This window comes from Ambystoma mexicanum, chromosome 7q (genome assembly GCF_040938575.1).
Source record: "Ambystoma mexicanum isolate Mex_15411 chromosome 7q, UKY_AmexF1_1, whole genome shotgun sequence".
Taxonomy (NCBI): domain Eukaryota; kingdom Metazoa; phylum Chordata; class Amphibia; order Caudata; family Ambystomatidae; genus Ambystoma; species Ambystoma mexicanum.
The window spans coordinates 647312546-647328888 of record NC_090941.1 but is presented as its reverse complement, the minus strand read 5'-3'; the positions used below and the strand labels follow the sequence as shown (position 1 = coordinate 647328888).

Genomic DNA, 16343 nt, shown 5'->3' with positions numbered 1-16343 from the left:
CGGTTTCCAAGAGCAGCAAAGTGAAATTGACTTTACTTACAATTGTAACTTTCTAGACCCAGCACATACCATTTTACAATAGGGTGCTTGAGGGGTTACTTAGTATCCCCTGTGTCTAGCTTCTCATGTAACATTTTTGTTAGCCTTTTCTCACTGAATGGCTGGTGGCAGTGGCTTACTTTTAACTACAGTGGTGTGCATTTACCACAGGCTGGAGTAAAGCACCAAAGGGTGCAATTTTTGTCAAAATGGCCCCGGTCTTTTTTCGCCATTTTCTTGTTGGAAAGGTCCTTCTAGAGATTTACTCTGCACGCCAAACCAGGTTTTGTCTTTGGTGGGATTCACAAGTGAAGCCCGCCTCTGTCTCCAGTATGTCTGGCAGGGGCAGGAAGTGAGGGAGGTGCCCGAAACTCCGTGCTTAATCCCCTTGGTTACTGGAATGCACCCTAACATGATTGGCTGGCTGGCTGGCTGTCTGGCAAGGACAGCCACCCTGCTGTGTGATTGACAGCTAGGCTGGAACGAATGGGAGTAACCTGCATAAAAGGCAAGGCTTTTTGGCTTGGAAGGCAGTCTCGACCACTGGATGAAGGAATCCGAAGAAGAACTTGTAAGAAATGCCTGCTGCAACTCCTGGACCATTGGTTTGTATGAAGCCCTGCCGCTGTGCTGAAGCTCCAAATTAGTTTCGACTAGAGAAGCCCTGCAAGGACGACTTCTTCTCCCCTTGATTTGGTGTTCCCGTCTAGGTCAGCCAGCTCTACTTCTGTAATTGAGGGTTTGGTTGTCTCCAGTTGTTCGAACAGGTTGCCTGTTGACGGTTTTCAAGTTTCTTTTTGTGGTGATTGTGAATTTGGGGTCTGGATGCAGATTGGATTAGGTAGTCTGATGATGAAAGGGATGATGAGATGGTTGCTCCACAGTATTTGTATCAGTGGTGCTGTGGTGATATGTTTTTCCTGGGCGAAGATTGCATCGAGGGTGTGTCCTGCCGATTGTGTTGCTCCTTTGACCAGCTGTTGTAGTTTCATGGTTGTAAATTGTGTGATGTGCTGGCTTGTTGTATCTGTACGGGCCCAATGCCTGGGATGTTTTCTGTGTGGCTGTTTGTTGTGTTGGGGTGTCTGTTTTATGTGTAGATTGCTGGTATTTAGGGTTGTGCGCACTGGCTTGTGTATTTTTATTTATTGCGGATTTATAATGCACGTTGAAACATCAAAGGAGACATCCCTCCACAGAAAACATGGGGAAGCGCCAATCAGTCATCCATCATAGAATACTTCTTTGTCTCAGAAAACATAGGACAACGACTTGTCTTTGCAAATTACTGCTGATCCCAGTAGTGACCAGTCATCTCAAACTCACCATCCAGGCAACAAATGTCAAAAAGCCTCATCAGTGGAATAACCAAGTTATAGTGGAGCCAAATAGATCCAGAATAAAAATAAAACCACACGAAGTAAAGCTCCTTACAGAGTCGCTTGGCAAGTATCTAAGTGTCGCAATAAACAAGAAAGTGGAATACACATGCCTACTGGATCAGTTCAAGTTTAAAGACAATGGAGCCAAAAGAAGTTTGTTTCAACTGAAACATCAATATGACGAACAAGTAGCTAAAAGGAAACAACAATTACGAAAGAACTAAGGCAACATGAGAACCTGAAAAAGGACCAATAAAAGCCAGTAAACAAAAATACAAAAACTGGCTAATTTCCCATAAAGCCTACGTCTACCAACAAGATAGCAAAACCATAAAAAAATGCTAAAAGGGTGAGTAGAGGAGTGAAGACAAGATGTCCTGAGTTTTAGAAATGAAGTGAGAGGCCATAAAAGTGCAGAGTGCCATGGAAGGCAGAGCAGTTTAGACTGCAGTAGGGTTGGTGAGTTCCTTGCAGATTTAGAATGTTCAGCCGTCTTGGTGGCTGCAGCGATGCAGACTTGGATAAAGCCCTCTTCTTCAAGCAAATGGAGTTTGTATTGCCTTTGGAGCAGGCGGCAAGCCAGTTTCAGGGGATGTACTTGAGGACTGCCGCTTCCGCTGACCTGCTCTGCACTTGCTTTTCAGAGTGGCCAGGTCTGAGTGATACTGGGAACTGCACTTGGATGACCCTAGATGCCAAGAGTACCTCCCAACGAGTGCCACTATTAATGAGAGAGGGGTGAGCAGAGACCATAAGGGGAAACCAGAAGTCTGGCGAAGGAACTAGAAAGAGGATGTGGGTGAGTCTGCCTGGAAGAAGCGTTGACTTTGGTGTCTCAGCGATGGGTAAGCCTGGATTGTAGACAAGGAGATCCTTCTTGAACCTTTTCCTTCCAGCCTTCGTCAGAGGCATAGGATAGGTGATAGAATAGCATTTTGAGACCATGGGGGAGGTAGAGAGCACGGAGGAGAAGGAGGAGGAGGAGCCCAACGAGGAGGAGGAGGAAGAGCCCAACGAGGAGGAGGAGGAGGAGGAGCCAGAGGAGGAGGACGAGGAGGAGGAGAAGCCCGACGAGGAGGAGGAGGAGCCCAACTAGAGGCACGTGTCAGCGAAGGGAGACCTGCCTAGGTAACATCATATAGCAGGGGGGGGGGAAACATTATTTTTAAACACAGTTTATTTTTGGCCTGTTTTTGTACTTGCGTGTCTTTCACTGTGTGGACTCCTCGTGGACCCCTGAGACCCACCCACCCACCCACCCACCCACCTGTCCTGGGACTTGGCCTTGACAACTCTTCCACGCTTACCTTGATTGGGTTTGGCTAGACATCCAGATGCCTTTATTTTACTATAACTAGGGTGGCCTCCTAATATCTGGCTACCAGGCCAGATTTTAGCAATCCATCTTAATAGTTGCTCAAACTTTTCAATAGATGAAAACAATTATCTAATCTTAAACTTGCCAAGGTGTACATGGTGTTTCCAGACTGAGGTATGTATGTAGTGTCCTTGGATCTACAAAATAGTTTTTTCCTTCTGGGACACAGCTGCTATTAAGAACTTTAGCTGCAGAACTTGATGTATGAGAACTATAATATATTTTTGAACAAATTGCTATGTCCGCCTAATATGAGAACTGTAGAACTCTAGATATTCAATATTTGTCAAGTATGAAATTCACCTAGTAAATATTTAATTTAAATACAGAAATGCTATTTTAATTCTGTTCATTGATTTCAGTTTGTTTTACCATTTATAGATGGCAACATTGCTGAGATTTCTTTGGAGGTTTTGGTTCAGGCTGAGAAGCAACTGAATGAAATTAGACTCGAGGTGTTTAATTTACTGCAACCTCAACTGAAGTGCCAGCTGGGTAAGTATTTCTTGCGGTTATCTCATGTGTTTGTTCCAGTCAGGTCTTCACACTACCAGATGAAACGCCAATGGAATAAGTCGCATTAGGCCAAATTAAGTGCATGTCTTCCATGGGACTGAAGCCTTTTTGTTTTTTTCTAACTTGTTTACATATTACAGTAGTGAAATATTTTCCGTGACTTGCAGCACATCTTCAGAAACCTGAAGTTTAGGAAAACATTCTGCTTTAAGATCTGTGATGTATGCATACATATGGTCTATTAGATGACCTATAAGTCCCCTGCACCTTTTTTAGCAGTTTGCGAAACAATAGTAATTTTGTTTAGAAACCTTATCAGTAATTTATTGAGAATTTGTTCTCTGATTAAGTTTCTGATTCAGGATTAAGCTATATATCCAGAAATCCTGAGTTGAGACAGATGCCAGACATGTGTTCTGAGTTGTTAGGGATGGACTTGATCTGGAAGTAGAATTCTTCCCTGTAGTTGGATGATAATGCTATTTTATTATTTAGATTATTTTTTAAATAGTATTTTTGTATGCAAAAATGAAATGACTGGTTTCCTGTGCTTTATTTTTGTGTTGCCATTTTGTTTTAAACTAGCATTGGAACTGTCTAAGCTTTATTTTTTGTTCTTATTTTATGCTTATTTTCCATAAAACTTCTTTTTAAATAGAAATAAATGCCTCCTAAAACCATTTGATCTTGCCTTACTATTTTTACGAGGGTAGCCACTATAACATAATGTATTTAAGCGCTATAAAGACACTGCACTTCTTGTTTTCAATATTTGATCCTGTGTCCTGCACTTGCTCCTCCTCCCCTGGCACTTCTCCCCTGCCCTTAAGCGATCTGCGTCACTGGGCCTAGTAAGAGCGCAGTATTGGTCCCCCTTGTTCTCCTCCCCTGCCTCGTCGCGCCTTGAAACACTTGTGTATAGGCGCGCTATAAATAAAATCCTTTCCTCTGGCTCCAACTCTCTGCAGGTCACATTTCTCCAAGCGAAGAGTGGAAGGTAGATCCCTTTGCTCGACTGGTTCCTCCCTCTGGGAAAGGACTCCCTAAACCCCCTCAGACTTCAACCAGATCTTCTTAAGTTCCAGTAACTTTTCTCTCTCCCCCCCCCCAAAAGTCCCCTCCCATCCTAAATGTTCCCTCCGCTACTGCGACTGGGTCCTGGTCCCTTAAACGTCATACAGGGGCCAGACGCACTACACTACCAGTTCCCCTCCCCCAGCATCCCCTGCCAGCACTTGCCCTCAGGCTACCGGCTACCCACCCCCTCTTTTCCCCTAGCACAGCACTTGCCCACCCCCACCCTTAGTGTACCCCACTCCTGCACTTCTCCCTCTCCAATTATCACCTGGTCTTGTACTTGTACGGTAGGATTGTCAAGGCCAAAGTCACTTTTTTTTCTTTCTTTTTAGTTCCCCTCACCACCCCCAACTTGTCTTGTGACGCCTGGACACACTTGTGTATAGGTGCCATATAAATGTTGAATAAAAAGATTGTTCTTAAGGCAAGAGGGATACTTTGTATCCGTCCTAAAACTTTCACTTATGAGAAATTGGCCCACACCACCTTGTGGAGTGCTAAGGGGATGCCTAGTATCCCCCTGCCCTCTACTCCTGTGACTTTACATCCGTGACAACCCTATAGTAATGGCTGGTGGCAGTGGATCTGTTCTAACAACTTTGGGCTATTTTTTTACTGCAGACTGTATTCACAGCTTCGGTTATGCACAAAGGGGTCACCTATGTTCTATTATGGTGGCGCCTTTCTTTTTTCGCCATTTCTTGTGTGGTTGTCCTTTTTTAGCCCTTCTACCATTTTAGGAAGGGGAGGTCTGTGAGTGAGTTTTGCCTTTGTCGGGAACCCTTGCGAGTCACTGCATAGGCTCCGGTGTGTCTGTGGAGAGGATGCAGGGGGAGGAATTTGGCTCGCCCCCTGTCCTTAGTCTGCTGATGTGCCTGAATGGAACCAGTTCCCACTGGGGGCCTGGCTGTGCTGATTGGCCAGCTACCCATCCCTTTCTGTAAACTACAGGGAGAGTTTGCAGAGGAATGAATGGGAATTCTGAATAAAAAGTGAGGTTCCTGAGACAGAAGGCAAGTCGACCACTGGAATAGAGCATCAGAAGCTGCAGACCCAGTAACCGTGAAGCGACTACTGCTGTCCTGACCCTTTTCTTTCTTATCGACAGAGGAACTCCGATGAGGACACCTTCCTTTTTGGCTGGTGGGACCAACCAACCCTAAGACGAACTGCAAATCGGGCTATTTCCCGAGGCGCTGTGACCTTCCAGGGCTGCAAACTGCAAATACCGTCAGACCCATGACCTATTTGCAGTGCAAAGTCTTTGGATGGACACATTTTCTCAGAACTTCTCAAGAGGGGAAATGTGAGCAGTAGTGGAGTTACACAAAGATTCAGTTACAGGCATTCAAATAAACTTGCACTCAAGGTTTCTTGCATAAACAATGATTAATTTGTCAGTTATAAAGCCTTCTTTAGAAGTGAGCAATATAATAGTAACACCCAAATACACTTCAATACTCTGCACTCTGAGTTTCTGAATCAGAAAATACCCTTTTGGGATGGCCCACACACAACCTACACCCACAGGTGACTTCAATAACTAGGGTGCTGGGGACATTAATATCTTACTGTTGGCATTCAGAATACTCTTAACCTTTTCCTTTTACTAACTTTTATTAGAACACAAGGGATCACACATTTCTTAATCTGGGCAAAACACTTTCAGATCCTTTTAGAAGAGTCCTACAATTCAATAGGCTAAGCCAAAGTCAAGATAAGTAAATGGAAAACTCTTTGCACACGTTCTTGGGAGTCTTTGATGAAAAGAATCAAATGTAGGGCCACAAGCTGATTAGACTTGAGTTGCAGAAGTTACGAGCACTTCTACAGCAAGAGGTAAGTTCTCTTAGACTTGTTTTACAGTACCTCAGAAATGAAGAAAAGATGTAGCCGATGACTTCTGTTCCTGTGCAGCTCTGCAGATCTCATTGTTCCTGGGCCTCAGTCGTGGGGACAAGAGGGAGGACAGGACGTTGGGACACCTGCGATGCACTGGGACGGTCAAAACTAGAAACCGGCAAACTTCACTTTCAGTGGCTGTCTCGCTTTTCAGCTCCTTGCGTCTACCGCAAATAGCAACAATGCAGTTCCTTGCTGTTGAGGTGGGCTTTCCTTGCTTCTTGGGGTCCTGCACTCTGTTGAGGGGGCTCAGTCTTGGTCAGTCCTGCTTCTTGGGAGTCTGGAGGATCTTCCAAAAGCTCTAGGCCAACTTAAAAGCAACGCATTCAAATTGGTGTTCCTCTCCCTGGCTATACGGTTTCCAGCAGCAACTCTGTGGAAATTCAACCAGCTCAGAGATCGATGTCCAGGTGACTTAATTTGGAGTTGATTGGTCCCACCAACTCAAGGGGAGAAGTCGTCCTTGCAGCGGCTTCAGTCGATGCAAACCTGGCGTTTCGGCACTGCAGCAGGGCTTCACCGGGCAAACCAACGGTCCAGGAGTGGCAGCAGGCGTCCTCTTCAAGTTCTTCTTCGGTTCCTTAATCCAGCAGTCGACTCTGCCTTTCAAGCCAAAAGATTTGCCTTTTATTCAGGTCTCTCCCATTCATTCCAGCCTAGCTTTCACTCACCCAGCAAGGTGGCTGTCCTTGCCGGACAGTCAGCCAGCCAATATCCACAGAGTGCATTTGGGTCTCCTAGGAGACTAAGCACAGGGAGAGTTTCGGGCACCTCCCTCACTTCCTGCATACCCGAGACACTCTGGAGCCAGAGGCGGGTTACATTCCTGAAGCCTGCCAAAGGCGATATGAACAAAGACCAAACCTAGTTTGGTGCGCATAGAAAATCTCTAGAAGGACCTTTCCACAAAGAACTGGCGAAAAAAAGACCACCGGGGGTCATTTTGTCAAAGTTGGCTCTGCGCCATTTTGAAAAAGATGGCTCCCGCGGTTGCTTTACCGGAGCCGCGAACGCAGCCTGCGGTAAAGACATACCATGGTAGTTCAAACGAAACCACTACCGCCAGCCATTCAATGAGGAAAGGGTCACATAAAAAATGTTACATGAGGATCTAGACACGGGGGATACTAAGTAAACCCTCCAGCACTCTGTTGTAAGATGGTGTGTGCTGGGTCTAGAAAGTTAAAATGGTAAGTAAAGTCAATTTCACTTTACTGCTCTGGGAAACAGTAGTTTATCCCAGAGAAGGTATTAAACTTTTGGGAAATCGGAAAAGACTTCCCTGTGCCACTGCACTGAAGGTGCTGTGTGACTCAATGTAAATGATGATGCCTATGGAGTTTGTCAGACTCCATAACCAAAAGAAACAGAGGTAAAATTCACATTAAAATACATGAGTGAGAAAAGGGTCACAAAGTTGCTGGGGGTCTCTAAGGTGGAGGGAATTAGCACATTTCTGAGACTTCTCCCTAACAGCAGCCAGATCATATAAAGAGAAGGGAAAAGGAAATACTTTCTTGAATAAACCCAGTGCCCCACTCTGCCTACTGTAAAAGCCTGGCCTTGGGGCCGAGGCCACGCGGTCGACAGTCGTCTAGCAGTTCAACAGTTGCCAGTTGTGGATGTCTTCAGCGGCAGGAAGCCGATGAGGCAGTCGTCGAAGATTAGTCGGGAGATTAGACGACCGTAGGTCGTGGGAGAAAGTAAGCGATATTAACTCTTGCGAGCTCTGCATTAGGCGACCAACTATGTTGGCGGAAAAAACAATCTGAGGGACCTTGATACATGAGGTATTTTAGGTACACTGCATTTCACATTAGGGATAGTGTTAGTCACGCCCATGTCAAAGTCCCCTTTCGTTCTTCGAAAGTAAGATTTAATACTCTGATTTCCACTGGATGTTGGAATACATGCACAGCATGTGGATTGAAGCAGATACAATCAGAAATGCTATTACGGTGAGTAATGCATGTCTTCTGGATCTTGTGGATCTGCTTAGATCACATGCTCTACATAGTCGGACATATAGTGGAAGTCGCAGAGTATTACATGATTTCCTCAAACTGACTTTGACGGGGCGTGATTAGTAATACTATCCCTAGTGTGATGTGTACTGTACCCAATGTTCTTCACACATCAAGCTCCTTCATAGTTTTTTCTGCCATCAAAGTCTGTTGCAAATGTGCAGTTCTCTTCTAGGCAGATGCCTTTGATTTAATAAAGGTATATTGGTAGAATTTCTTAATTTTCCTTATTCGCCTCGCTGCATGACTGCTCATCCACTCGACGGTTCCTGACGAACACCCACAGCGCTGGTGACTGACCGATCGACGCCCAGGCGGCCTTACGGGCCTCTTTGTGCTTAGGCCAATTACAGTAGGGAGAGGGCGAAGGTTCTCTACACTAACCCTTTTTAGAGAATGTTTACCCTTTATCCCCTTTATTCTATTTTCACCCAACTGCTCTGTTTGAAGATAATGGACAAAACCCCATTTAAACTTTGTCCTTCCTGCCACTGTTGAAAGACACTCACTGTGTGTGCAACCACTGTCTACCGAGGGATCACGCTGAAAAGCACTGTAAATCTTGTCAGCTTTCCAGCCAAAAACTTTAAAAGATTGTTGGACGCAAAGCTGGGCTGCTCACGCTATGCAGGCCGAGGCTTGCATAGACATGACGAGGGCAGTAACTGAGTCCTGGAGGGCAATCAGGATCTGTCCGGACCCCAAGTGCAGGCCCCCGACTCGGAGAAGCAGGCCGCAGTCCAGTGATGGAGAAGACACCCGGCGGCCACGGCACACACAAGCGCAGACACACTAAGGACATGACCCATGAAGAAACTGGCGAGGGTTGAGGCCCATGCAGTGACCGGGGATAAAGCCTCCGGTTCCTCACTGTCCACTGCGCCATCGCACACGCATTCGCCTAATGATAGTCCTGAAAGCTAGTGTCGGTTCAGACACTGCATATAAAAAGGTCCTCCTTTTGCCTGCCGAAGAACAGGAGTCGAAAGGCATCTCAGCGTTGTTGGGAGGAGGGACCTGGGGGGAGGGGGGGGTTGAACTCTCAGGCATGCTGGAGGGATACTGGAAGTTCGTGGACTTGGAGGTCCCAACACCCTCCCCCAAAATACACAGAAGGCTCTGTCAACGGCAAGTTCAAACTGCGGTTTATTACAGACAGAACCAACAGGGATCAGCACAGGAACAGAATATTCATGCACATCTCGCTATTCCTCAGCTCGCAGGCTGGTTTTAATCTCTAATGGCGTCAGCACTTCATCACAACCTCGGCCCCTCTCCAGAAAACTTATCGGGCCAAGTGATTGGGTATTGAGCATTCTATAACCTATACAGGACGTTATAAGTGGTGTTCTACTGACCCTCGCATGTCGGGTGGCTGGCCTGTTACATCCCCAATTCACGAACTATAACATTGTTGTGGACTTAGCATTGGTTCTTGTCCATTGCTACCCTCCCCTAGGGTACTAAACTGTGATTGGCTAGAGCCGACATCACCAGGCCTGGAACCCGATACTGTTCTCGGCTCACTGTGTGCCCTTTCAAGGAGATGAGAATGATTGTATTGTAACTTGTGTGCACCATCTTGCCTGATGAGTGCTCTCCTGTCTGGCGCAACACTCATTGCATACTTGTTGCAGTCTTTGTCTAGCTTCCTGGGATAGGCTCTCCTTTCCCACGGTTGATAACTGTCCATTGTCTGCTTTGGCCGTGTCACGTCCCATTACTGAGAAGCAGGTGAGTGCTGCTTTTGGCGTGACTCTAGTGTAGCCCCAAATTGTATCTTTTCTGGTGTTTTGTAGGCCTGTGTGCCTGTAGCTTCTGGCATCTCCTTCCTGGTTTCTCCCCCTGCATTCAGCCTCCCATCCCGCCCACAGACTTTAATTGGCTAACCCCTCGTTGCTTCTGGGGTCTAGCGACCGCGTCGCTGCCGTCTGCTTCCTTTCCCATTACTGAGAAAAAGGCGAGTGCTGCTTTTGGCACGACTCCAGTGTAGCCCCAAATTGTATTTGTTGGTGTTTCGTAGGCCTGTGTGCCTGTTGCTCTCAGCATCTCCTTCCTGGTTTCTCCCCCCTGCATCCTGCCTCCCACAACGCCCACTGGCTATGATTGGTTGATCCGCCTGGTCTTAACTGACCCTCCCAGGGCAGCCCCAAGGCAAAGTTCAGCTTCTACAGAGGCGGTGTGGACAGGTGCCTGCCGTCAGCCAGCACCAACCACTAAAGTAAGTGTGGCACGGGTGGGGACTAAAGCAATCACTTTACTCCAGAAAGCCCTGCCACTCATTAAGAAAAACCTTCCTCTAAACTGTAAATGCTTGCATATACCACACTTAAACAGACCTGCGGATGTTAGCGTGCGCCACCCCTCGATGTAGTCAGGAATGTTGGTGTGCATCTGAACCGCATTTAGATGGAATAGTGAAGTTTGGCCTTCGTCAGTTGTTCGTTGTGTGTTGCACTCTGCCTCTTAAGACTGTGTTCTAGATAGTGCGATCAAAGACTACAAAGACTACTGTTGTACTCTACCTCTTAAGATTGTCACATCTAGATACTGTGCTCAGATTACTGTGTTGTACTCTGCCTATTAAGACTGTCTCATCCAGATAGTGCTCGCAAAGATTACTGCCTCTCAAGAGTGTCCCATCTAGACATTGTGCCCAAGAGATATTGTGTTGCATTCCACGCTCGTAGCACATCTGAATTTCAGTTAACGCGCTGAAAATCTACGGTGTCGAATTCTACCTAGTAAGACTGCGTCACATCTAGATGGTGACCTCATCTCGCAAATATCCCCCCTCCCACACCCGTCCATATTTTTAGAACCCTGTGCCCCATCCCTCCTGTCCTCACTCAGCCCCCACGGCTCACCACCCGCTCACTTGCTCCAACCTTCTCAAGCCCCACCATCCTTCCCTGGGCACACCTGTAGAAATCCCCTCATCCACCTCACTTCAGCATACTGCCACTCGCCCAATCCCCCATCACCAGCCCACATCGAACCCTAAAATCAGAGCCCCACTCTGGCACACCAACCACCTCCCTCCCCTGAAACCCATCCTCCCCGCCCCTTCCCAGCCAAACACATTGCTCCCAACCCTCCCTCTGACCGCTTCAGAGAACTCTCCAATTTATCACGAGATGCCACCCCGCCCCATATCAAACTCAAAAATCAGAGCCACACTCTGGCGAACCAACTACCTCCAACCCCGGAAACCCACCCTCCCTCTGACCGCGATTGAAAACTCCCTAATACCCCTCACCAGGACAGCCTGCCCCCAAGCCAACTCCCAAACCAGAGGAGCCCGCTGGTGCGCCAAACACCCCAAACCCTCAACTCCCTCAACCCCTACCTCCCACCCAAATAGTCATCTCACCCCTCCCCCCTCCATACCTCAGTGCCCCAGCCCCCACCCTCCTTCTGACCTCTGTTGGAAACCCACTAATACCCCCTGCCATGACACCCCACCCACAATCCAACTCCCAAACCAGAGCAGCATGCCTGCGTGCCAAACCCTCGCCTCCCTCAACCCCTACCTCCCACCCAACTGCAATCATCCCCCCTCCCCCCTCCCCCCTCCATACCTCACAACCCCATCCCCTATCCAATCTCATAAATGTGCAGCCCCCATCCACAACCCCCTCCACCCTTTACCACCCCCCCAACCTCACCTTGACACCTGCCTACAATCCCCCTCACCATATCCCTTCTCTCTAAAAGCAGCTTGCCTCGCCAGAACAGTGGCTGCATCTCCTTTCCCCTCCGAACTCCCCACCCTCTCACACCCCCACTGCACAGAAACCCCTGAAATGTAGAAAACTATCCTGGTCCACTTCCATGACAGCCTACTCCTCACCATTTCTACCCAGCCTCCCAATCTCCCCTCCCCGCTGCTCACCCATGACCTCGTCAAGCTTACACCCCCCCTCTCTTGACTTCTCATCCTGCACACCAGACCCCAATCATTCGAGACTCGCCCAAAACACTCCCCATGCCCTCTCGACCAACCTCCATCCGCCCACTCGCGCCTCCTAATCTCTATCCACACCCCTCCCCTATCCTATTCCTCCCGCCTACTCTTCCCACCCACAGCTGACTACACCCCACTCCGAGTCAAGTGCATCCTCTAATGCCCACTCTGTAGCAAAAAACAGACGCAGCATTTTCGACCTCTCCTCTGTCAACCCTGACCTAGTATTGATCACTGAAACCTTGTTCTCGGATGACTTTGCCCCTGTTGCACATGAGGCATGCCACGCCACCCCCCCCCCCCGTCCCCCCGACCTCCTTCCCGGCTACTAACTCATCTCACCCAACAGACCACGAGTAGGCGGCGTGGCAGTCATTCAAATCTCACTTCTCCGTCTCGGTCGTAGATTCAGTCATGCATTCCATCATGCAAATCCCTCCTTGTTAAACTCTCACTACCTCCAACTTTCTCCCACAGCTTCTTAATCATCTACAGATCCCCTGGTTACAACGGATATTTCACAACCAACCTCTGTGACTCTGTAGCCACCATTCAAGTGAATCACCCCTCCCTGACTCTCCTAGGAGACTTCAATATCTGATTGGACATCCCCACCAACCCCATGACCCATTCACTGGTTGACAGTCTTGATGCTCTCAACCTCTCCCTTTTACATGAACGGTCCAACTTATTCTAAAGGTCACACCCTGGATGCTATCTTCAGCTCCCATGACCTGATGCATCTAGCCCCTCCTTACCACTCATCTGGCCCGACCATTATGTCTTTCTCCATCCTCTCCCCTGCCCCCCCCCTTTCACTGCAAACGCTGGAAAAAACTAAAGATCTGCCCTGACCTATCCGAAGCCCTGCTTCTCGGACCCCTTATTGACTCACTAATTCCGCTCACCCCCTCATGCCCCTCCTCCTCACGCCTTGGACCATTTCCCATATGGTTTACTCCTGAACTGAGGAATGCCAAAAAAACGAAATAAATCCTTGTAACGCAAATGGTGAGCAGAAAGTGTCTCGGTAGATCCACCTTTGCCATCAACCATCGCAAATGCAAAGCAGGAATCGGAAAAGCCAAAAAAGCCCACTTCAACAATTGGATTCTCAACTGTGGAAACCGCAGCAAAGAACAAAATCGTATCTGTATTTGTCAAACCCGCTTGCAGCTCTGCCCAATCTACCCCATCACAATCGCTCTGCGACTCTCTCCCTCCACTGCTCTCGACAGAACGACCTCCCTTAACAATTAACTGCCCCCCATGGAACCCCCTTGTCCCACCCACCTGCCCGGCCTCCGCTGCAGCCCCCTCCCTACCCACCTTTTGACTAGCTGCAAACCCTCTGGTCCCCCCCCCCGACCCCTACCCCGCCTCAGTCCTCAAAGATATATTCTCGTCCACCTGCGCGGGAGAACCTGCAAGAACCATCCTAAATGACTCCCTCTGCTCTGGAATATTTCTCGATGCCTTCAGAATTGCACGTGTCAATCCCCTTCTTAAACCATCCCTTGCCCCCCTCGACTGCAAAAATTACTGTATTACTGTCCCATCTCGAACACCAGATTCCTTGCAAAACTCATCGACCGAACTGCATACTCCCAACTAAACACCTTTGTCGAATCTAACAACCCCCTTCACCCCGCCCAATCATGCTTCAGACCACGACATGGAACCGAAACCACTCTGGCCTCAATCTGGGACAATCTTAAGATCACTGCAGACTCTGCAGGATGCGCTGCACTAATTCTCCTCGACCTGTCTGCGGCCTTCGACACAATTAACCACTCAATCCTCATTGACCCCCTCCACTCCCTAGGAATCCGTGGAACCGCTCTCAAATGGATCGCCTCCTTCCTCAACAGGAAACAAATAGCCCTCCAAGCCCCTTTTCTCTCGGCTGCTCGCCCACTTAACACTGGAGTACCACAAGGTGCTAGTCTATCAGCTCTCCTATTGAACCTCTGTCTACCCTGTAATGTCGAGACTAGACTATGCCAACTCCCTTTAACTAGGAGTCCCAGCATACCACCTTAATAAACTCAAGAGTGCAAAACACTGCTGCTAAAATGCTGCTAGCCCTGAGTCCAAGAGACCACACCTCTCCTGCTCTTAGAACCCTCCACTGGCTCCCAGTTGGTCGAAGGGCCTCTTTCAAGACTCTGCATCACTCATCATGCAGTGCACAAGACTAGCCCGCTTTACCTGCAGGATAAGCTAAAGCCTTACCGCCCACCCTGCACCCTTAGATCAAGCTCTGCCCTCCTTTTAGTGATCCCTACCACCAACTCCGCTGGGATCGTAGGATGGCCCGACTCTGTGGAACTCGCTTCCACCCCACATACGACACACCCAAGACTATGACGTTGCGCAAATTACTAAAAACATGGCTCTTTCCCCCAACAACAACCCAAAGTTATGTCCAAACTCCCAATGACCAAACACAATGAGGCCCTACCATATGTTCAACGACCTCCGATCCTACCCACAGGTTAAGGAGGATCGATGCAATGGATCAAGGAACTAGATGGATGGATGGATGGATGGATGGATGGATGGATGGAATAAATCTACAAAACTGATGGATGAAACGAATGTTGTGCATGCATGTATGGAGAGACGGACAAAGCAAATGGAAGGAAAAGATGGAAACGGTGGAATCAATGGAACAGATAGACGCATGTGAAATAAAGGGACTGAATATGTAGCACGGATGCATGTGGAATGAATGGAATGTATGTATATAGAGTGGATAGAATGGACGAATTAGAGAGAATATAAGAAATCAATAGAACTGATGGACGTAGTTGATGGGTGGATGGATGGAATTGACCGATAAATGGAAAGGATCGATGGAATGGATAATGGATGGAATGGTTGAACACAATAGCTAAAAGACGGACAGATAGAAGAGTTAGATGACATGGATGCATGTAGGGCAAGTCAATGGAACGGATGGCGTGGATGCATGAACTGGAGAGAATAGACGAAATCAATAGTACTGATGGATGGCATTGATGGGTGGATTGAGTAAATGGATGGACGGGGATCAATGGAATGGATGCTGGATAAAATGGATGGATGCAATAGAGGAAAACGGATAGAAGAGAGTTGACATGGATGGAGTGGATGGATGCATATGGGGCAAGTGGATCGAATGTATGGCGTGGATGCATGTGAAATGCTTGGACGATATATACAGAAAATTATAGAGTGATAGAGTGAGCAGAGCGGATGGGATGGGGTGGTGAAATGGATGGAATAAATTAAGTGGATGGAGTATATGGAATGGACTAAGTGCATGAACTGGGTGGAGTGGATGGAATAGATGAGAGGGATTGAACGGAGTGTATGGGTGCATTGAACGATTGGAAAATTAAATGGATGGAGTGAACAAATGGGCAGATGAAGCGGGTGGAGAGGATAAAGTGGATGAGTGGAGGGGATGGCGGGGGTGGAACCAATAGTGCATAGAGAATGGATGAAATTGATAGTCAATGGGGTGGATGGAGTGTAAATGTTAACATGCCCCACACTGTACCGTGCTTTCCTGTTCCCCATGCTGTTGCTATATATCTGTATCCCCCCCGTCATGTTGCTGTAAACCCAGCCCCTTGTCTCTGTTTGTGTGTCGCTCTGATCCTTGCCATCCCGTTAACGCGCCTGGTCTCAGGCACTTTAAATATAATCCTTGTATCACATCACTACGCTTAATCTCTACTATACACCATCATTCAACTAGAACACAGCTATACCCCTGATTAATTCGGCCTAGCTGTCCACATACGAACACGACCCCATAACACTTCATCATCATTGCAGCCAGCCGAGCACATTCCGGCTAATTGCTCACATAAGCGTCCTTCAGGCCTAACGCAGCCAGAGCCCAGTCTGGGTGCCGACCCACCAGACTGCACACATCTAACTGATACCTTCAACACCACGCCTAACGCTAGGATGCAGCTACCATCCAGCAATTACATCAGCTGCGCACATATCTGGTGCACCCATGCACCCTACAACACTATCTCTCTACTGACCAGAACTACGGT

General features: G+C 47.9%; 1 protein-coding gene across 4 annotated transcripts in view; it reads left to right on the top strand.

The window, feature by feature from the left end:
- Positions 1-16343, top strand: part of USPL1 (ubiquitin specific peptidase like 1) — a 462937-nt gene that overhangs the window by 148522 nt on the left and 298072 nt on the right. For all 4 annotated transcript variants that reach the window (XM_069639225.1, XM_069639224.1, XM_069639223.1 and 1 more), the window contains one exon: positions 3181-3294. In XM_069639225.1, the coding sequence (XP_069495326.1) occupies positions 3181-3294 (114 nt within the window). The remainder of the gene's footprint in view (positions 1-3180; positions 3295-16343) is intronic.